This window comes from Dermacentor silvarum, chromosome 11 (assembly GCF_013339745.2).
Source record: "Dermacentor silvarum isolate Dsil-2018 chromosome 11, BIME_Dsil_1.4, whole genome shotgun sequence".
Taxonomy (NCBI): Eukaryota; Metazoa; Arthropoda; class Arachnida; order Ixodida; family Ixodidae; genus Dermacentor; species Dermacentor silvarum.
This window is the reverse complement of record NC_051164.1, coordinates 104,490,170-104,513,002: the sequence shown is the minus strand read 5'-3', so window position 1 is coordinate 104,513,002 and position 22,833 is coordinate 104,490,170. Positions and strand designations below refer to the sequence as shown.

Genomic DNA, 22,833 nt, shown 5'->3' with positions numbered 1-22,833 from the left:
GTAAATTTATGAAGCAGATTTTCTTATTTAGACCATCAATGTATTACAAAAAATTGCTGAAATAAGCATACTGAAAGAAGTTTAAATACAAAGCTTCTCACTCTTTAACTTCGAAATAAATAATGATATCACAATTTTATAAACTGAATCAAAAATACACCTAAAGAAGACAAACCCGATAATCTTGAGAAATTTAAACCAGTCAAAAGGCGAAGGAAAGAGAAAAGACGTGGCACACAGTCTTGTGTGCCACGTCTTTTCTCTTTCCTTCGCCTTTTGACTGGTTTAAATTCTCAAAAATATGTACCAACTGGCCCAGATTGCAACTCTACTACAAACCTGATGTTTATTACACACCGCTCTGAAACATACCACCAGTTTGTGAATACGACATTTACAAAATTCTAGTAAGCATTATAACATTTTTACGTAAGCTATATAAATCTTGTCCGCTTTGGATGCTCTAGAACATACAGTTTACATAAATGCAATATTTGGGTTTGGTGGCAGAGTTAAAAATTTGTAAACTCCGTATTTCAAGTATTTTTTAAAACTTACCACCTTAGGAAATTTTTTTGTAAAAAGTTCCGTCCTTAATCAAAATTCTGCTTCTTAGAGCCTCTAGAATTTAACTCTCTCTAGAATAGAGCTAATTTCATTCAAATCGGTGATCCAGAACTTGTCTGATATAAAACATCTTTTTTGCGTTTTACATATATTTGAATGGGAAAATCGTAGTTGGCTTCAGAGCTGGAGCTTCATCTAAAAGACAAAGAGCCGCGGCTTTACCAGCGCCTATGAACCGCCAACCAGAGATAGCACTTTGTAATTGTTCGCGCTACCCGACGTCCTGTACCACTTTCCGCAGATCGAGGAGATCGAGATCGGCAAGAGCGAACCCGTGTGGGTGAGGAACGTGAAGAAGGGCGTGCTGTCCCTCTTCCAACTGGACCTCGTCAAGGGACGTCACGAGCACCACGATGACAAGGAGTACCACGTCAAAGAGGTAGGCTGGCACAAGATGGTAATACTAAAAAAAAAATGTGCAGACAGTGCTCCAGCACTGTCCGACGTGCGAGACAAAGTATGGAGATATCTACACGTTTTGGGCGGGGCAATCCTCCTAAAACCATGATGTACTTTATAGATGAGCCCCGAGACCACTTCTAAGCCCTATCGTCCTATTGGCACTGATAGTACAGCACCGCAGAAAAGCCGAGGTCCAAGGCCCTCAAGAATAAAGTTGTAATGACAGTTAAAAGAAGGATACACTGAGTGCGAGTTAGAATGCATTCATGCTGAAATTTCAGCGGCAAAGACAAACACGAACAGAAGGAAGACTACGCTACACAAGCGCGCTAGTGTCACATGATCTTACTTCCGTTCTTGTTCGTTTTTCTCCGGACGTTTCACCATGTAATCACATCATGAGCGTAGAATCATGTTGATTCATACGCCAACACATTGCTAATCTAGCAGGTAACGTTATTAAGCCATACACGCCTCTGGTGCTGTCTTTTCTACTACACTGAGAATGCTGCCTCACGATGTTTCTATTCAAGTCGTCGATCGAGCGCGTCATTTTGCGTGTATAAGGGAGGACGGCAATGACGTAACGAAAAGGATGTCCTCGTTCTATGCAAATTTTAGTAGCTGCCTGTTAGCCTTGCGAGGCTAAGGAGCTTGCGTATGAAGAGCGTAAAGGTTTATTCTAGATACAGAAATAGTCATGCATTTGTCGCGTTGGAACTTCTTTTCCTACCCGATTTTGAGAATCTTTGCCATAGGTCCGTAGTCTAGTGCGTTGGAACACGCTAAACGCTTCAATCGAATCAAATCCGTGCAATTTATGCACGTCGACAGCTTCGTTATAATCTCTAAAGGCACATAAGGCTGTTAACAACACGTTTGATAGCTGCGAAACACTCCCGTTTTTTTTTTTTTTTTTTTTTTTGGCGCTGAGTAGTTTCAATGAAAAATCGTCGTCTTTGATAAATCAATCAATCAGTGAGCTCTTATGGCAGCGTGATAGACCTTTATGGTGTGCGCATTTGATCAGAAAGTTTTGCTTTATAAACTGCGAAAAATGCGTATTTGCACCTTTTTGATGGCACTGTCACGGCGGCCGTAACAATGTGTTTTCTTTTTCCTCGCCCCCAGTTCCTTTAATCATATTCAGTGAAGTACTACAGAATGGCATATAAGAGATGAAGATTTCAGTCTATATGGAACATAAATTACAAGAGTACAATACCGAATTAGCGGTGTAATTTGACCTTAACTCACCCTCCCACGATGGTAACTTACTGATATGTTTCTAATTAAAAGGGCATCATGCAGCCCAAGCACACGACCAAAATGGGAGCCACAGAAACACGTCACTGATGCGTATGTCTTTTATCGTGTTTATTTCGTTGCACTGCATTATGTCCTTAAACAAGCAGAGACTAGCCGAAAATGTCCTGTTCCTATTACAAGGTCGAGCTTCAAGAGCGTTGACACCTGTTAGCTGTTATATATCGGAGAGTTCGAAAGAATGGGAAAAGGCAAGAAATCAAACGACAAAGCGTTTTGTCTCTTCAAGAGAAGATAACTGATGATGATGACGATGAAGATGATGATGATTAAATATATGGCGCGTGCTGACAACACAGGACACGTCATCAAATGTTGTAGAAAACATAAATTTTAATAGCTGTAAGAGTGCAATGAAGTGGTCGTAGAACAGGTAAAGCTGGGAACAAAAACAAAACAGTGTGTAATTAATATATACTGCAAAGAAATGGACAGTTACATATAAAACAAATCTAAAATAATTTGGGAGATAGCAGGGGGCAGTCAAAAAAGAAATGAAAAGTGTAAACGTTTTGTACCTTGAATAAAACCGCACAGAGCGTCGAACACATCCCTGTGGCTAAATTGCTGGACTGCTTATCCTTCTGCTTATCTGCACCCATATGTTGTCTCCTTTGTCCCTTCGTTTTGTGCGGTTCCAAAGTTACCAACAAGCTCAATTTTGTGCCTTTCTGCAATTTATCTTTCTCTTTTTGGGTAAGGCCTATATTTTCGCGCAATATTCCTGCAGGATGGTCTGCACGGCCCTTGCGAGACGATGTACGTCGTGGACGAAGAAGAGCATGACCACATTGAGGTCCACAAGGTTAAGAACCTGGAGAAGTGCGACCATCCCAAGTTCGCCATCATAGGCCGGGAGGCTGCCAAAAAATGCGTCAAGTGCGAGGCGGAGGAAACGGTGAGAAACACGTGATCTACGCGTAGAAGCGCAGTTCGTCTTGAAACGTGCGTGTTGACAGTAGAGACACACAAGGTACGGGGAAACCCAGAGCTGATTTGCAAAAACATGCTAATACAGGGGTGTTCACTTTTAAGTTTTACGGAGTTTTCAGAAGTCACCTGTGACAGCGTAGCATAATTCTTATCACTGAGCTGGGTTATTCGATGAGCGGACATTAGTAACACGAGAAATAGAAACACATGTTCAACTAATTAACAAACATTCACTAATTAACTCGTTAATTAATTGCTTTACGACACATCTTGCAATTTACGAATTGTAGGCGGTGACCTTATCAGGCGTACCCACTTGAAAATAATTTCCAGAATGACGCCAGTTTGGAGACATGCGCCATCAAACTCGCCGTAAAAATACACTGTTGTTCCACTTGCTTTTTTACCAAAATGCTGTTTTATGCATTGAAGCACAAAAGTAACGGGAACGCCCATGTATTTCGTCCCACACTTTGGGAAATAATATCTCGAAACTGGTGTCATCGTAGAAATTCATTTCAAGCGGATGCGTCTTGCAAGCTCACCGGCTAAAATTCGTAAATTGGAATACGTGTCGTGAAGTAATTAACTAAAAAGTTTATTAGTGAACTTTTCGTAATTAGTTGAATATGTGTTTCGATTTCTCGTGCAACCAATGTCCTCCTCTTTGAATAACCCGGTTCAACGATAAGAGTTATGCTACCTGCCGCAGGCTATTTTTAAATATTCTGTAAAGCTTAATTTTGAACCTCCGGTATATAAAGCAATGATGAACTGTCTTAGGTCGGCAAATTGTTCTTGAGAACAAACGTCTGGGATTTTACACGCCAAAACCCCAGTCCGCTTATGGGGTACCCCATAGTGGGACACTCCAAAATAATTTTGACAACGTGGGATTCTTTAAAAGTACGTGAGCGTTCTTGCATTTCTCGCCCATCGGGACCGAACCCGTAACCTCGAGCTGAGCCATGCGACGCAGTAGAAACTCGGCAACCACGGCGAGTGGCAAATTATTTTTCGAAAACCCCTTTATTCATGTGGCTGAAAAAAAATGGATTATTATTGCCAAAGAAACTTCGTTTATATATGATTCGCAGCAACATTTGAGCACTGGAACGTCAGCAGGAGAGTTCTCAGGAACATTTCGTGCCACATATGGTTGTGCTTCCCTTCATCAGTGATATCACGTCAGTGATGGCTATAGATTGGCCAATATGGAAATATTTACGTTTCTCTCCTTTTTTTTTCCAGCACCCATCCTCCTCCACATCTGAGGTGTATTACGAACTTAGGGGAACCGCACAGCATTACGTGATTGCGCATGCCTGGGCGGAGTCTGATTACCTGTTCAAGCCTCACGGCGAGGGCAAGAAGATTCACGTGGAACTGAAGTAAGCATAGCATAGTAGTGGTTTATTAAGGAAAATGATAAACCACTACTACTACTACATAATTTGTTTTCTCTGTTGCTAGGGACAGCTCACGCTTTTGAGGTACCGTGTTACACTGCACTATTTTAGCTTTTCAAACGTAAGTATTAATCCTAAAATAGAGGTTACCTTGCATGTTATCTCTTTATTGCGCATACAGCTAGCTAAAATCAACGCACCGCCCAACATTTAAGTCGTTCCTCCTTGTGACTATTGCGTTAGGATGCTTTGTTTCCTGAGGCTTAATGGTTTCGGTGCATGTTTGTGACTAAGCAAGACACTTTTCATATTCCTTCTATAGCAAAAGCACTTATGTAACTCTGCTATTACCTCTGCTTATTTCCTTTACCATGCCCCTCCTTCCTGGAGTGATTCGCTTCACTCGGGTTCGGCGGATAAACAACGGGTCTTAACGGAGCACGAGCTCTTCTTTACTGGGCCTTAGTGCTGGCCTTGAATAAAGTTTTTTTTCTTTCTCCTCCCAAGGAAAGGAGACGAATGGCAGATGAGCGCACGCGCCGAGAGTTTCAAAAGACCTTGTTGGCTTTTCACCGAGAATACGCGTGCGTTCGTGGTCTAATGCCACAGTGAAGAACACAAGCGTAAAGGAAAAAAAAAAGCCATCGTCGCCTAATGGTTAAAGCACTGGCTTGATGTACTCGATTGTAGTAGCGGCTTCGATTCAACCAATGGTCACACATTATATTGTTTCTATTAAAGCGAAGGCGATACAGCTAGGACCCTACCTACACAGTAGGATACCGCAAAGTACCAAGAATTAGGAAAATAATTCTTCGCATTTAAAGCAGTTTGCGTTGCTGATCGACAGTGAGCACGCCGCAGCATAAAAACAGCTACGAAACTCACTGTCCCCTTAACACCTTCCGAGAAAAACAAGTCAGCATGGGTTCTGTTACACGCATCGGACGCTTTCTTTAATTAAACTGACAAGTCACTGTTTCAAATAGAGGCTTATTCTTTCATTCAAGAACGTAATATAGAAACCGGCATTACAACAGGGAGCCTAATTCTTAGTGCATGCTAGGTCTTTTGCGGCATCCTGCGTGACATCACCCCAGGGTAAGTATTCTTGTAAGTCTTCACCAGGCGTAAGTGACCAGACGACGTAACTCTTCAATCAGCGTATCTTTTCAACCAGCGTAACACTTTCAGCAAGCGTGAGGTACCCGCCGTGGTGTCCTAGTGGATACGGAACAGACGCGGTGGCTTAGCGGCTATAATGTAGCGTTGCTGAGCGCGATGTCGCATAATCAAATCCCTGCCGCAGCGACCGCATTTCGATGGAGGGGGAACGCAAAAGCGCCCATGTCCCGTACATTCGGGGGCACGTTAAAGATCCCCTGGGGGTCAAAATTAATCCGGTGTCCCCAACTACGGTGTGCCTCGTAATCAAGTCGTGGGTTTGGCCCGTAAAACCCCAGAATGCGATTCAATTAGTGGGCATATGCTGGTGCGCAGCTAGGCACGTGCAAGGTAGCAGATTTGATAACGGGCGGCGTCATGTACATAGATTCCTGTGTACATAGATTTAGTTGCACGTTCAAGAACCTGAGGTGGCCAAAGTTATACCGGTGTCCCCCACTACGGCGTGCCTCATAACCATATCGCGGTTTTGGTATGTAAAACCCCAGAATTTTCTCGCGTAATATCAGGGAAAACAGCAAGTAAACACTGGTATGAGTTAACTGAAGCTCATCGTATGTGGGCTCAATGCCCGAGCTTTCAGCCAATTGCTGCTGGCACAGACACGTATTTTAGTGCAGCAACTACAAATAGAGAATGTATATGTAGCCATAAATACGCAAGAGAGCGCGTTACTTACAAGTTACAAGGAACCAGCAACTGCGGCTTTACACATGCGCACAGCACAAGTGTTACTGTGTCATCGTTATCGATACATAACCTTGCGAACAGGTAAATGTGTTATGTTTAACTTCAAGCGATGTTAATGACGGAGTGCGACGGCAAAATAAATATTATATTTGTGCGTGCATTAAGCCCACAGTTAGTTTATTAAAACCCCACCTGTAAGCAACATGCCTTGCCGCGTTTTTCGAGGTGGCGTGGATTTGCCCCTGTCGTTCGTGCCTTTACATTAAACATACATGTATTTCGTCAGGTGGGAGGGAGGGTGGTATTCCGTAAGTGTCCACCTTGTGGACATGTCCAGTTGGTCTGCTGCTGAAGTGCTGATTGGCTAGGAGCACCTGTCTCCTTCTGACGCGTGCCCCAAGCCAGCCAATCAGAACTTAAGCAGCAGACGAAATGAACATGTCCACTATAGTAGACACTAAGCATACGCCCCCCCCCCCTCCCCCCTTTCCCCTGACCATGAAGAGCTAGGGTTCAGTATTGTTTTGTGTATTTCTCACTCCACTGTGGAACGCCCTGACTGACCACACACATTTGCAGTCGCACCCTGGACCTGCTGGAGGAGCACGCATCCACCACAGAGACCCCGCTCCCCGAGGACGTCGTGAAGGAGCACTCGCTGGCCCAGGAGATGCACACACCTGAGGACCTGAAGACTCACGATGAGCTCAAGCACGCTAACCCTGTTTACAAGGAGTTCGAGGTGCACCCCAACAAGGAAAAAGTAAGCTGGCTTTTAACTTACAATGCAAAATAATTTATTTATACCCTCAAAAGTCATTAAGGGAGTAAAAATGTCTATAACTCACATTCTTATACTCTTTTTGGGTGTAAAGATGGGAATTATGGATCACTAGTTTTTTTCCCCCGTGTATGGGGAATTAGTGGTCGGACGACTCTTTTATTTCGCACATTCATTCCTGCAAGTGTAACGCAGTTACGCAGTAGAGCGAAAACTTCCGCGCTTTAATGTATGAATTAAGTGGTTCCTTCAAGCTGGAGAGAGTGCTTGACCACATAGTGACCCCTGAAAAACAGCACTCCAGTGCTAATCGACCATTTTGAACGTAATATTCACCTCTCAGATAAAAAACAACCTGCTTCAGGTCCACCAGTTGAGTTGCACCCTCTAATCACTCGATGTGCATTTTGCCATGACAAGGCAACCGCCTGATTGTTTATGTACGTGTAGATTAGCCCTGAGTCTTCAGGCTTGGTTTTAGGGTTGAATCCTTCGATATCCTCTTGCTTAAGCTTCGGCTTTCTAGAACATAGTCTGGACAGCGTACGTGACAATGCGGTTATGAATCCGTCTTTCGTTTGGGCCCATAAGTGGAATACTCCAATTTCAAATAGGCAGTCAGTTAAGCCCTTAAATAAAAGTCAGTTTACTTTTCAAAAAAGTAAAAGACCCCGGACTTAGTTAAGTAATTGGTGAACTTGCAACCACCTAGTCCACGGAGCTGTCTCTTCCTATATAATAAAACAAGGCTTCAAATTGTGTTGAACAACTGGTGACCTTACAATGACTTTATGAATAACTTTCGAATGCTCTCTGTATTTCTGTATTCATATTGTGAAGCGCTTGAAATCCCATGTGGTTATAAGTCAGAAATTGTGACCTTTGTGCGCGATTGTGAGTGTCTGAGTTCTGCGTCTTAAACAAACATGCGTGCGCCAGACATTCATGGACTTTGTTTGAACGGAAACCTCTCGAGGGAAGCTTTTACTCTTCCTGTCGATACATGCACTTTTCTTTTATTGGAGCATTACCTAATGCAAGAATTTAGACCTTCATTTATCTTTTATCCAAGTGACCGAGGTAGCCGTAACCAGCAAACTACGACTATCTTTACGCTAAAAAACAGCTTAACAACTATTTCATTCTCAAAGAAAGGAATCATGCGAAATTAGGAACTGACAACTTGAGCAGGAATCTAAATCGTTCTAAGGCGTTATGGTATGAGCAGTGCTGCTTAACCGGTAAATTGTGTAAATGTTTTTGAGATGAAAAGTGCTCAAAATAATGATTATCGACTAACATAAAGCCCTGGATTGGCGACCTCAATTGCGCAGTTCGCAGAAGGCCTGCACAAGCTGGCAGAATTGGAGTACACGGACGATGACATCAAGGAGATCGACAACAAGGCAAGCGGAAGCCAGTTATTCATCCTCCTGTTCCACTCTTTCGCGAGCTTCGACTACGATGAAATCGACGAAGTATACAAGAACCACGTGCTTTCAGCACCGGAGGAACTCAAGGACCGCATCCTGTGAGTGACCCTGTCTAATCCTCCTGTACAACACACGGAATGGTTATAAAAAATTGGGGGACGCTTAAGCTTCGACTTTAAGAGTGGAACGCGAAACTGCATAGGTCGGCGCACTCACTCGATGAGTGCACTCACTCACACTCACTCGCACTCATTTCAAAGGCGTGAGTGCGAGTGCGAGTGAGTGCCACTGAGTGTGAGTGCAGGTGAGTGCGAGTGCGAGTGAGTGCGAGTGCGAGTGAGTGCCAGTGAGTGTGAGTGGAAGTGAGTGCGAGTGCGAGTGAGTGCTGTGAGTGTGAGTGGAGGTGAGTGTCAACGTGAGTGAGTGCGGGGCCTGGAAAAAGTTATGGTGAGTGAGTGTGAGTGAGCGTTCTCCCACACTGCGGACCTATGCGCGAAAGTATTCAGAGATCCTTGACTGCTTCTCAAGCTTCCCAGCAACTGCAGCTTACGTAACAGTGATGTTTACAGGGAAACGCTGGCGGTGAACGATATATGCACGAAGGCGCGCTTTCTGCTAGAAACCCGGCCTCTTGCGTAGGCCGATCTTCTGTTATTGTTTCGCACTTTTAATATTTCAGTCTGACAAGATTTGACATATGCATGCGCTGTCTGTGTTTGTTTTTTTTTTTTTTCATGACATTTGTTTGTGGGCTGTCATTTTCAAAATTCCGAGGGATAACTTTGTAATGAATGTAAGACAAAGTGTGAGCAAGTTTAGTGGTAAAATAAGTATTTAGTATCCACGGATGGCCTGCGTGGTTGTGGTTCGGAGTGATTTTTCGCTAAACGACGGTCGGCGCTTCTACTAATCTTTGCGACACGGGGCCCTTAACGTTAGCTGTTAAAACGCGCTTCAGTGACGACGGTCTAATTAATAAATATAGTGGACTAGAGACACGATTTGCACTAAGAGCGAACAAAAAAAAAAGAAAGCTCTTCGATTATTTATCCCACGCGCGGGCGTGTGCAAGCTTTGGCCTAAGGAGGTAGTCTTCTTTTTTTTGTTAATTTGCGTTAATTGTTAGTCGCGCACAAACATGATTTGAGTAAAGATGATGATGCGATCCTATTCTGCTTCCATCGTGACTCGTAGCCACGCATTCTTGGATCTCCTCGCCGCCGTCGGTATGAACCCTCACGTGACCTTTGGACTGAATCTGATCAAGAAGAACGAGCTAACCCCGCTGGACGCCCATCGCTTCTACGGGAAACTCCATCTGAACCTGAAGAAAGTCAGCACTGCCATGATCCTCGAAATTGCCGTGAGTGTCTTTTCCTACCAAACGCCGTCATATAAAAAGCATTGCATGCAACTGAACTGTATTTTCGCGATTGAAAATACGTTGTATACTTGCGTCTGAATCAAAAGTCAAGAATGAGTCATCGGAAGAGGGAAGTCATCGGAAGGTCACTGGTGTATTTGTGTATCCGACACTTTTTTACTGCTGAATTATAACGGCTGGTGCCCGAAACCTAGGGTTTTTTTTTTATTTTTGAGCGAAGCTTTATAGGCTCCACCACCACCACGTGTCGGTGGTGGTGGTGGTGGTGGTGGTGGTGGTGTCACGCTGAAAAGTGGGCCGATCCTGACGATAGTGCAGAAGTGGTCCAAGCTCAATGACCCATGCCCCTGTCATGTGGGCCGATCCTGGTGGTAATGGCACGTACCCCTGTGCGCTCGGGGACTTGTAACGCGCCCTTGAACTACCCTTGTCACACGTGGGACACAAAGAGACAAAAATCACCAGCCCTTCCCCTGTCGGAAGCCCTCACGCTAGAATTGGACGACAAGCGAAGCTTGTGGTCCGATTCTAGCGTGAGGGCTTTCGAAGCCCAGGCGAAACGTCAGCGAGGAGCCGCCGACCCTGAGTTTAGGTTAAACGAAGCGGAACGCCTGTCACATTGTCGTCTAGCCACAAGCTTCGCGTACTCCCATTTTCTGGACAGGAGAAGGGCTCGTTTTTTTTTTTAAGCATTCCTGTTCATGTGCATATAGTATATGTTGCTGCATGCGACGATATGCGTTTGATTTATAGCCACAGTGCCGGCGTTTCTTTGGGAAAATGGTACAAATCAGCGACTAAACTGAAATATTAGTTCTATTTGAAACCCAAGTGGTAAAAAAATCTGGTGTCCGTTCACTATGAACTCTCTTATATAACTAAACTGGCTTTCCAAAATAGAAATTTCATTAGTTACTAATATTTACATCACACTTTACTTTCAACAAAGGAGTAACGGCTTCTAGAAGTACCCAAATTAGCGAGCAGCATTACATGCCCGTGGAGATATATGCGAAGATTCCCTTTACTTCTTGAACACCTGTGCCCCAAATGCAGCAATTGAATCAACGATACGAAGAGAGTTTGAGGATAAGCTTCATTATTAGCTTAAGGCTGACAAGGTATTTCGAAATACGCAGACTTTCGTCTCCTCAGGACTTTCTACGCAGACGCAAGTTATACCAAAGCATTGGTATAAGCGTGGTCAGCATTGGTTCTTAGCGTGGTCTACAGCTTAAGCACAACCTCTAGAACATAATTCCGCAAAGCACTGCAAAGCAAAATAGCATGATGTGTTTGTTTCTTCTCGCAGAACTACGTTAATCCCCATTCCGTACCGCGTTCGTTGAAGTTAGTCTGCTCGTTCTCTATCTGCCCCGCCTGCGCAGAGTTACATCTGCTAGTGCTCAGAGTTTGCCTACGTGTTCAGGTTTGTCGGAGTAACTCGCGCAGAGCGAATGCGGGCAGGAACACTTTGGAGCTAACAAAAACCTGAAACATTAACGCAACAAACCCCACCGCCGTCGTGCAGGACTCGTGCAAATCGGACGCCGTCAAGATACACCGAGGAACTTGGAGTGCCTGCAAATTCGCTGCCAGCACGGTGGCAAGCGGCAGTGGATGCAAGCACGCACACGATGACCACGAGGAGGACCATGGGACCTGCAGCCCCGAGATCGTCTCGCACATATTTAACGTGAGCGACTACATATCTGCACGCTTTATGGCCATCACAGGTAGTTAATATAGTACGCTTCAGCTTGTCGTTTCCACGTCTGTCCCAATTTTCGCCCATATAGGTATAGACGGCACAATATGATTTAACTTACAGGTCTTTGTCGGACTGCTTGTCATGATTCCATTCCAGACATAGATGCTTCGTTTGTGTAGCCACTCCGAAAGGGTGGATGGATGGATATTACTTCCGGGATTCTCGAGTTTTGTGGGCAAGCTTAGGAGTGAGGCTGTATGCTAGACTGTTTAATGAAGCAGGCCGAATTTATATTTAAAGACAATGAAGTGCTGACGATAATGGCATGTATTCGGCAGTGCATTTTGACAGTGGCGGGCAAAAGACAATGTGTATTATTCAATAAGAAATATTGACGTAACGTTTCGCTAAACCTCTATTAGTTCATTCAAGATGCTGCAATAGCACGAATAAAGCCGCTCCGCGCTTAATAAAACATGCGTGACTGTATGCGAAATCTAGGGAAAAGCTAAATATTTCCCGAGCCAGTGACCGGAACCTGTATTTCACATGTGTTACGCGTACAGGTGTACGCGACGAAGATGTTTTTTTTTTTTTTTTTTTTTTAATGGATGCAAGCTAAAGCTGTGCTCATAATCGACCTTCTTGCGCCACACACATCTCGTAAACATTAGGGCCAGCTTATAACCTAGTGGTAGAACTAAAGAATGGCACCACGTGCTAGATATCCCTCGACAAACGTGCGGGTAATAGCATTGGTATTTTGTGCATAACTTTGCTACAACTTGGCCTTGCTCGTGCATTGCCGTTCACGGCTATGTGAACCGCAATGCATTACCTTTGTATTTTTAATGTTATACTTTTGGCACAACAGGTACAGAGGCCTCTGTCAGGCGCGCTGCTGTACCCTTAGCACCCGTATTTTTCGCAATTAATTTGTGCAACGGTTAGTTGTTCGGTACCTTTCTTGGTGTGAATCAAGAAAAATAAATACCTCATCTGAAGTTCGGTGTAATTGGGGAAGTTTAACGCATTTTTCCAATAGTTTCTGCAACTTGGTTGATTGTCCTGGGCCCTTCATGTTGCTAACAGTCAATTTGGTTCATGCCGCGCAGTACTCCGTGACGCCAGCAGACACGCACAATGAGCCAAGTTTCGAGAGCACCGTCTATCTGCGTGTGGCTGGTAACCTGGGCACACGGAAAGCGATGCACTACTTGGAGCGCTTCATCTGCCCCAAGTGGCATGCGAGTGAACCCAACAGGATGGCTGCCCTGTGGGCACTGAAGCAGGCCTCCAAGTACCACCATGAACTGGTGAGCATTTGCCCTACTACCTCTGTTGCAAGCTTTTCATGTCATACGCACACACCACAGGACAATTCAAAGTCAGTACAGACGAGAAAGATTCTTCTTTAAAAACTTAGCGCTAGCAGTATTTAGCAAAGAATGTGAAGGCAGTACTATATTACGATACCAAATATGACTAAACCACTGGGCTTAGGTGGCCGCATATATTTCTCCGTATTTCCGCATATTGGGGAATTTTCCTGAAGCTAAGTCAACACCAGCTACTGCATACTCTTTTAACGTCACTTACACAGTCAGAGTCCCGTTTTGTACCGCATATGGCGTTGTAGGTTCATTTGCTGCAGTCGGAAGGCTGGTAGCGAGAGGAGTACTTTGAGAAACCAATGACATCTACGTTGATCCCCAAAACTGTGGCATTTACCGAGAAAGGTTGCTGATAAGTTGCAAATAACAAGCAGACAAAAAAAACTATTACAACCTGACCAAATGAGATGTCTTGTGGAGGGCAACCTTCCACCACTTAAGGAGCCATAGGTACAACTTGATTTGAATGTGTTATTGATCTTTGTATCACAATGCCGTACCCGAAGCTCACGACTACTTAGCTTCTTTTTTAGTTGGCAAATACTTCAAGATATTTCTTGGTAAATACGCCAGCTCCGACACTGTTGTTTTGCTAACAAAGATAATAAATAAGCAAGGAATTTCAAAGACTATAGGCAGCATTGATTTTATGCTTGCATTGATTTGTTCGAAGTTCAAATTGAAGCCGGAACATCAGTAGATTTTTTTTGCAGGCCTAAGTAACATATGCCCAGAGTCTATGCGGAATAGATCCAACTGCTCTCAGAATTCGTGATTGTTGATTTCCGTGTCTCAATTTACGATACACCTATTGTCACTTTATTGAACTTTCTGTGACCCACGGCGACCGTAAAAAATCTTTTTCTCGCAAACACCTTTTCCTTGCTTCTACGCAGGCTCGATCCATCGCCTTGCCCGTGTTCTACAACACGACTGAACCAAGCGAGATCCGTATCGCCTCTTTCCTCGTCATCTTGTTCAGTCACCCTGAGCTCTACCTACTGCGTCACATCGCTCGCGAAATGGTGACGGAGCCCAGCGACCAGGTGGTGGCGTTCGTGTCGAGCGCATTCCGCTCCCTGGCCAAGTCTAAGTACCCCTGCCATCGCGAACTGTGAGTCACTCGGAGAATGCAGTAGAATTTTCTCTCTGTACAATCCTCAAGCTTAAAAGACATTCAAAAAGTATCAAGACAACGCGACTAAAGTTGAGAGACAAGCCAAACGAGATTGTTTTCTTACTACGCTTGATCATATTCTACAGGCGAAAGAAATATGAAGCAAGCTTAATGCTGTTTTATCTGCAAGGCAACCTACTTATGACATTGATAGACATTGAGAGCTTGTAATAGGCAATGAAGAGTACAAAGGAAGAGAGTTAGCTGACACATTTATTGAACATTTTATCACACTAGTTGAAAGCATATGTGATCGTGATGCTTTAGGCTGCCTCCTCTTTCCCACAAAGAATTCCCGGTTCGTTTCTTTCTCTGGCCAAGTGTAAGTACCCCTATCATCGAGAACTTTTAGCCACTAAGTGAATAGTAGGTAATCCTTGTGTTTAGAACGACTGAAAGTCGAGCAAATCAGTAGAAATTCATGGTGTGGTAAGGCAGCCTTGTAAACATGGACGCAAGTAGAACAAGACGGAAAACAGCAGGTCTTGTTCTCGTTCTACTTGTCTATTTACATGCCTGCTTTTGCCTACCATTAATTCGTGGATCTAGGCTAGCCGATAAGTAGAAATGCCGATGGTTGTTTTATTTTTTATGTCACAATACCCATCAAGGCCCTCATAGGGATATTACATAGGGGGAGGGGGCGAAGCAGCAAAAATTATCTGGCCCCGAATTTACAACTTCTTAGGCTAGAATTTTTCGTAAGGCAGCATTTTAGCCAATCCGGATGCCAGACATGTCATTAGCGAATGCGGCCATCCGCTTGCAAAGCGAACTTACGAAAAAAAAAAAGCTTTGTGAATCTGGCCCCTGAACTTTATGGTACATATAAATTACGCGATCAAACCAAATACGCAAATAAAACAAATTGACAAGCGAAGGTATGTAATTAGAAGTAGAAATGCGCAAAACTGCAGCACATTAAAAACATATAAAAGAAATTGATTACAAAATAGCAAATATAGAAATCAGAGGCAAGTGAAGTCTACCACTAATTGACATACGGTATATTAAAGGCCAAAGAACACACACACGATAAAAAATGCAAGAAAAAGTATTATAAGTGCAGTTACTCGTAATTTAGTGTATAGCTTTGAAGATAACAATAAAGCAAGTAATATGTGCGCATTCGGCTGAGCGTCTTAAGTAATATAACGAAAGCGTATTTCAAGTAATATAGCGCATTTTGCTGACACTCTCAAGTCGGGAACGTCAGCTCACAGATACCTTCGTGAAGGTAACTATCCTGTCAGTACTCATCTATGGGACTGAAAGATGAAGGACCACAAGCTTTCGAACAAGTCAAACACCACGCATCGAGTGATGAACCACAACATGATACATATAATTCCTCTCTTTCTTTTCTTCCTCCTCCCCTCCTTTCAAATAACCCGGCCATCGAGCCATCCTTGTTACTATAAACGGCTTCAGTCAACCAACGTTAACAGAGAGAAAGACACAGCTCGTATTCGAGACAAAGGCTCGAATGGTCCGTCTAGTTGACATTACAGTCAAGAGTAGCACTCGAAGGCAGATGTATAGGTTGCGTGCAGTTAGATGGGCGTCTGACACAATAGTGGGGTTATGGAAGATCTGAGGTCCTTCGCCTGCAGTGGACTTAAAGCCAGTTTATGAAGAATGTGATGACGATGATGGATTAAGTAGTCGTTAACTCTCTACCCAATGTGCTTCAAGTATTGGGTAGCTTGCAATAAATGTTTCTAGCAGAAAACACTGAGATGGACTTCACGAAAGAAAACACACGACTGGTATATTCGATAATTTCGAATATTAATCGAATATTGCACACTTGATAGTCATGTTACACACGAAAACCAAATATTCCAAATTTCTAAACAAATTAGATATACTGTGAATATTCAAACCAGTAGCCTATATTGCTAGCCGCACCGGATAACCCGAATCATTACGCATGTTTCAATCTAACGTACAAATCTGGAGCCTAATTCAGAAAGCTTTTTTGTGCAAGTGCTCATCGCTATTGGCTGGGCGCTTTCGCTGAAGATATTCCCCTCACAAGGATTGGCTGAAGTTTTCCCTTATATACGAACAATTGTAGCGTAAGAACTTTTGGTGAATACGAGTCATGCGTCCTATTTTGTGCGGCCTTACACGCTCCTATCAAGGCAAAATTTAGCGCGTAGGGTAAGCGAAGCTCCCGGACGACAAAGCTATGCGAAAAATCCGGCAACCTTGTCGGAGGGGGAATGGGTCCCTATTGAGCAAAAAGTCCAAATGCTATAAGAATGCTTTTCAAGGTAGTCTAGCTACAATGAGCTAATCCACTACAGGGACGTCCTTCCACGCGGCCCCTCTTGCAAGCATGCCAGCCGCGCACCACGCACCCATCTGGACCCTCAAAGCAGCCGATCGCGCTCCCATTTGTAGCCTTTTACAGCACCAGAGTGGTGGGCAATCTCTTACTGGGACACGCACCTCAACAAGACCACGGAGTTTTGCTATCCGCATGTTAGGGTGCATCGCAGAAGAACCGCAACGCTTGCCTCTCGCATTTGTCGTTATTTTTTCAGTGCTACCAACACTCCCAATTTTATTGCTTGACAACAAATTTGCCGCTTGATAACTCACACAGGACCAAATACTTTTGAGTTAATCGGCTTTGGACTTTTGGCACAGGTCTGAAAGAGAACAGAAGGCGCATTTTTCAAGTTAAATAATTTAAAAGGATTGAGGAGTAAAGTACCAGTGTAGTTTTTCGGTTGGACATATTTGCAAGGTTCCAACATGTATTAGTCATTAAACTTACTCTAAACATATCTGCATACTATTATTCAATATGGAATTCAATATTTGAAGCTAGGTGTTCATATTGTTACGGGGAGAAAATATATGTATTTACAATATATACAGAGGGTTGTAGCTCTGTGGCCAGGGTGACACCATCTACCGAGCTCCGAGACACTTCAGCCTCTTCTTCCCCAACCAACGTCATTTTGTCCACAGCGGTACAAACTCGTACGTGACAATATTAGATTCCTGTTCAAACATGTTGATATTCGCACAAGTCCTGTCAAATGACAACACTGGGAATGTTGTACTTGTTCTAGTTTCCCTTGAACACTGCGTACATAGCCTGGGGTGGTTTAATTTCATGTTAATTTATTGGCACTTCATTCCTTATCTAGCAGCTTTAGCTGCATAAGCGAAAGCGGTGGTACTCTAGTTTTACGATCACGTTCTGGCAGGAGACCGTAAAGCAAACGTCGGCGCATACCTGTGTTTCAGAACCATTTACGATCAGAACACTTCCAAATAATGAGCTTATAGATCAGAGCACACACTCATACCTTGCATTTATAAAGCCATTGATGACTCCCCAGACGAAAGAAGACATGTTCAATTCAATATTCGTGGTTATTTCTTTTGCGCAGTGCCCAGCAGATGCGCTACGTGCTGCCAGAATGGGACCACGACACGAGGTTCAGGAGGCCCATAGACAAGGCTTCGTCTCACCTTATCATCTCTTCGACGTACAGCCGTAAGTTTGTTTGCATATGTCTAAACGCTGTTGCCTTCTAAAAAAGCCGCTGACAATTTTGACATACAATTTCCTGCTGCTATTCTACAAATGGTGCTACTGCGCTGTAGTTGAAAGACGGCTGTTAACGCTACTACACCTACCCTACTTAGTCTCGGCGTCGACAGCTCTCGCGTGAGCATGGTCCGCGCACGTTCTACGTGGGGTGAGGCGTGCGCCTATTCGTAAGGCAGCCGTAACCACGGTCAGAAAAGACTTCGCCAAGAAAGAATTGTTTTGTAACATTAAATTCTACTATGTAGCACGAGTTCTTAATAATAGCTTTATGTCTAAGAACCTGAGCATGGTGAACCACTCTCTTGTTTGTTTGTTTTTGCACTCAGCTTTAAGAAGCATTCCTTGTATTTCCGTTGAATAACCAGCAGCGTACTAACCAACAAAATAACAAGTGAGGACTGGACGGACGTCTTTCTGTGTTACGGGTTAGTCGTCTACAAGACCAAAAGGTATGTGTAGCGACGCTACCATATTGCCTTTCTTCGATGCAGCCAAATACGACTACGGTAGCACGACGGCCACGGAGATGATCCGCTCGCACGACAGCTACCTGCCCCGGAACATGTACATCAGGCTCATGGACTACAGGGCCGGCCACTCGTACGACACACTCTCCGTTGCGTTCGAGAGCTGGGGCATGGACAAGGTTCTTAGTCACCTCATGGGTCCACAGCCGGGATCCACGAAGAACCTTTGGAACTTTATGAGCCGTCGTCGCATCCCGCGCGATGCGTCGGCCAAAGAACGAAAGGAGATCGAGGATTCCGTGAGTGTTTTAAACCACCGGCTAAGTGAATATGAGCAGGAAAAAAAACTATTTGCATCTCTGAGGTGTTCCAGCAAAAAGTCGCAGTTCTGCCCACAAGATGAAGCATTGATTGCCATAGCAAACTGTTAGACAGCTATACGAAGTATGGTTAGTCGTTTTATTGACCGTATCAATTGCTGTAAACTTACGCTTAGTAGCTAAATTACCAAAATGGTGTCACGCGCGCACAGGCAAGCATGAGCACATCTTACTCGATAACCGCGCACAATCGCTGATTCCCCGTCATCCTGCCTCTCGCTTCAACGCGAGCAAGGCGTGCGAGAACACAGCGTTCGCGAAGCCAACAGGCTTCTCGGGCTGCCTGGTCTTTGTACACAAGTAGGTTACCTCCAAGATAGAGGGCGCGCTCAGCCGCTGCAGGAGTACAAAAGGAGATGTGCGCTAACCTTCATCTCTTCCCTTTCCCCTTCCTGGCGCACGCACATCACCCCGCTCTCCCCCTTGCACGCGCGAGAAGACGCCGCCGCATCAAGGCAGTATCCTTCTTGGCTCACCCTCACACGATTTCCCTCGCACCTGCAGCGTAGGAACTGCACTACAGCTTATGGATTGCACTTGGACTTTATACGAAACCTCACGGCGACGCCGACGGTGGAAATTCACCTGGAGTGTTCATATAATTGTTATTGCTATAAAACTAACGCGATATCCTGTTGGTAGTTTCATAGTGATCTGGAAGTGCTGCAAAAGTCCTGATCGACAGCTGTAACGCTGTATGACTAGAATAAGCGTGTCTTTTACCTACAATTTGGCTTCATGATCGCCACTGGAGCTTCTTCGAGTCAGTAGTAATACTTAATTACCTAGTTGCTGTGTTACACGATATGTTAGCGGCATTAGGGCGTTCTGGAAAAACCAAATCAAAATATTATTTAACTGAACATTAAAAAAAACGAAATAGGAATTTTAGTGGCAGACAAGTTTCGGGGTGTGATCTGTGTGTTTATTTCGTCAAAACAATAAGCACTCTGTCGTAGCGACACGAATTTACGTCGTAACGTCCACCTGTTGTTACAAGAAAGCCCGTCTTGTCATGACAAGTTAGAAGTTTGGCGTATTTTGGGACTTGCTGCTTTCGTCTCGGCAAAATTTTGGGCCGCACAAGACATTTTCATACCGCAGTCTGTCGTTACAACAGACGTTATTTTGATGTACAAGAGCAATTTCTGTCTGTATGCGCACACTTCTATGTGTCTTTGCAGTGCCTCTTTCGTTGTCACTGCCGAAAATTTCTTCGCTCCGACAACCCGAAAAAGAATACAACTTATTTGTGCGACGCAATCGTCAGATGTGGTGTTATCACTTTTTCTCTCTAACCAAAACACAAATATGAACACAGTCGCCGCTCATGGTATGTTTCCTTGCGCATACTATGAAACTGGCACCAGCTTTTGTATATGGGCCTATAGAATTGTTCTGAAATGCATTAGGTTTCCACTTACTATCATATTCAAATCATATTCTGTTTTTATGCAATTTAGACAAGTAAAATTCTCGAGAAATAACAACGTTGTTGCATTAAGTGGCTGATCGAGACACGGTATAGGTGTTTTCGGTCTGTTCTGTTTACGCCCAGGAACGGAAACAACTGCATGAGAAGTTTAAAGTACTGGGCAGCCACCTTTCGTCCATTCAGGCTTCACTGGGAGAGTTTCCTGTTTCAGGTTTCTAGCTAACATGTTCAAATCGTTCGCGCACATTACCGGCATTAGCATTGTCAATCGCGTTTATTTGCCCATTTATTCGTTCACTTCTGTAGATATTGCATGCGTTAATGCCGGTGTCAACATTTTTCTTTGGAAAATGTATGCAATTGTTGACCACGTTGACTATCGTGACTGTTGACTCCCGCACTTCCCGTGTCATCCCCTGCCCACAACGCCCAGTGAAACGTGCTTTTTTTAATAATTTTCAATGCACAGCTGCACATCGCCGACCGAGAGTACGACCCGATGTTCGCACGTCTTACCCTGTCCATCTTTGGAAAGACCGTCGACAGTTTTAGCCTCGACGAGAGCATCTTGGCCACTTTCCAGCCGAAAGGTTGGTCGTTTCGCCTATATATCAAGATGCAATATGTGCCGGTGTATGCCTAAAACCTGAATTGGCTGGTATAATTAGCTAATCATAGCAATCCGCGAGACCGCAGTAAGCACAAAATATTTAGGCAATATAGTGTACATTGGCGAATACTTCCAGAAGCTTGGTTTCAACGGCTTTGAAAAGCGATGTTTAACCCCACGCTACTTTACATAATTGCAGGGGTATCCGCTTGAATAAATGTTTGGCCAACTATAACATGTAATCTGACAACGCTGCCAGACAGCTTCATTTGAAATGTCCGTCGTTCAGACTAATGTGGATCATACTGACAATTGAGAGTGTGAAATGCACGCCAAACCACTATCTTTAGTGCGATATTTGGCGACCAGCCATGATACATGTGAATCGCTATTGAGGCTCGACTGAGCAGATATGGCAGTCGCGTTAAAGCACAGTGTATATTAGACGGTTAGATAGATTGATGAGATCGAAAACTTCGCGAGGATATGGGTTGTTTGATTGACACTGATCGGTTATGATTGGAGATCCTTCGGAGAAATTCGATCAGTACACCTAATTAGGCTGCTACTATCTATGAATATCAAAATAAAACATGCCTTCTGAAGTTACAATTACTTTCATCATTCGAACGTAGTAACTCATGTCATCGTATATTTTGTTCGCTTATTTGGCTGCACTGCGCAAGACTACTGTGTCTCGCCAATGTGATCACAGCTGTAGTTACATGACTAGGTATATCGCCGAGATATAAGCATGTGAGAATGGTTGAACGGACACCGGAAACCACGCACTGGGACACTCAATACTACTACGTCTACGCACACATAGCATTATTACGAGTACGTGTATGAGTTAAGACCCTCCGCGGCGACACTGCGGAATGATGAAATACTCCCTTTATTTTTGCCACTATTGTAAGCACCACATTTTCCAGGCTATAATATACACCACGTGCAAATGTGCCGAAAAACGAATTCTGGCTGGGAAAAAACTATATCTATAGACTGCCCTCTTCCGGAAGGAGCCAAATCGTCCTGTTCCCGAAGTCCAAGCGGCAAAGCATCTAACAACCTGTTGTAACTGCCATTGGCATTTTGATCTTAGCGTCTAGCAAGTGTGAGTCAACATTAATTATTAATTTTACAGATCTTCAAAAAAAAGTAATCTTCGCAAGCAACGTTCTTGGAAATCGCTAAAGCAGCCAGTGCCAGTCCCAAAGTCAAACCAAACGAGAGCAAAGCAACGTGCGCGTATCATGTCAAGCATGCCAAGATCGTGAAACATGCTCCAAACCTGCCATGTTCGAATGAGAAATGTTCATAATGAGAATTTTTTTTGAAGTCTAAACCTGTATACAGCCTACAGCACATGAATTCGGCACTTAAACAACGTCTGTATGGCGACCGTAGTCCAGCAACTGAAGTACGCGCATAGCATACTTTGAAATAGTAATTTCACGATACCACACCGGTTGAATCTAATACGTACCATGTCATTTCCCGCTGTGCGCTCCCGCAGATAAACCAGAGGAGGCAATCCAGAAGTTGTTGGGCCCTGAGGTACACAAGAAATACTTTTACATGACCAAAGACATAGCTCTGATGATGCCAAGCGAATTGGGCGTGCCAGTCTTCTTCGACTACAAGCAGGCTGAGTTTATCTACGCAAAGCGAGAAAAGATGGCTCTCACCCACGGCGACAAAGCAGAGCTCAACTTGGACATCAAGCGCCACTACCTGTGAGTACTTCTACTGCTAAGTGGAAGGTTACGCGGGTTTGATTCCGCGTCACGATGGGTGCGGAATGCGTGAACGTTTGTGGCCCTGAAACGCACTTTAAGTAATTAGACATCCGCACTAAGTGTGGTGTAATATTGTAGGACGGCAATATGATAAAGGCGCTGAAGAATGC

The 22,833-nt window shown here is 44.1% G+C and overlaps 1 protein-coding gene across 1 annotated transcript in view; it reads left to right on the top strand.

Annotated features, from left to right (window-relative positions):
* The window catches only part of LOC119432343 (vitellogenin-6-like), a 50,820-nt gene that overhangs the window by 10,241 nt on the left and 17,746 nt on the right, over window positions 1-22,833 (top strand). Inside the window, 13 exon segments of the mRNA XM_037699509.2 lie at window positions 869-1,006; window positions 3,086-3,253; window positions 4,540-4,679; window positions 7,152-7,335; window positions 8,688-8,884; window positions 9,981-10,149; window positions 11,702-11,866; window positions 12,997-13,197; window positions 14,172-14,389; window positions 17,866-17,972; window positions 18,521-18,795; window positions 20,781-20,901; window positions 22,441-22,660. Coding sequence (XP_037555437.1) covers window positions 869-1,006; window positions 3,086-3,253; window positions 4,540-4,679; window positions 7,152-7,335; window positions 8,688-8,884; window positions 9,981-10,149; window positions 11,702-11,866; window positions 12,997-13,197; window positions 14,172-14,389; window positions 17,866-17,972; window positions 18,521-18,795; window positions 20,781-20,901; window positions 22,441-22,660 — 2,303 coding nt within the window.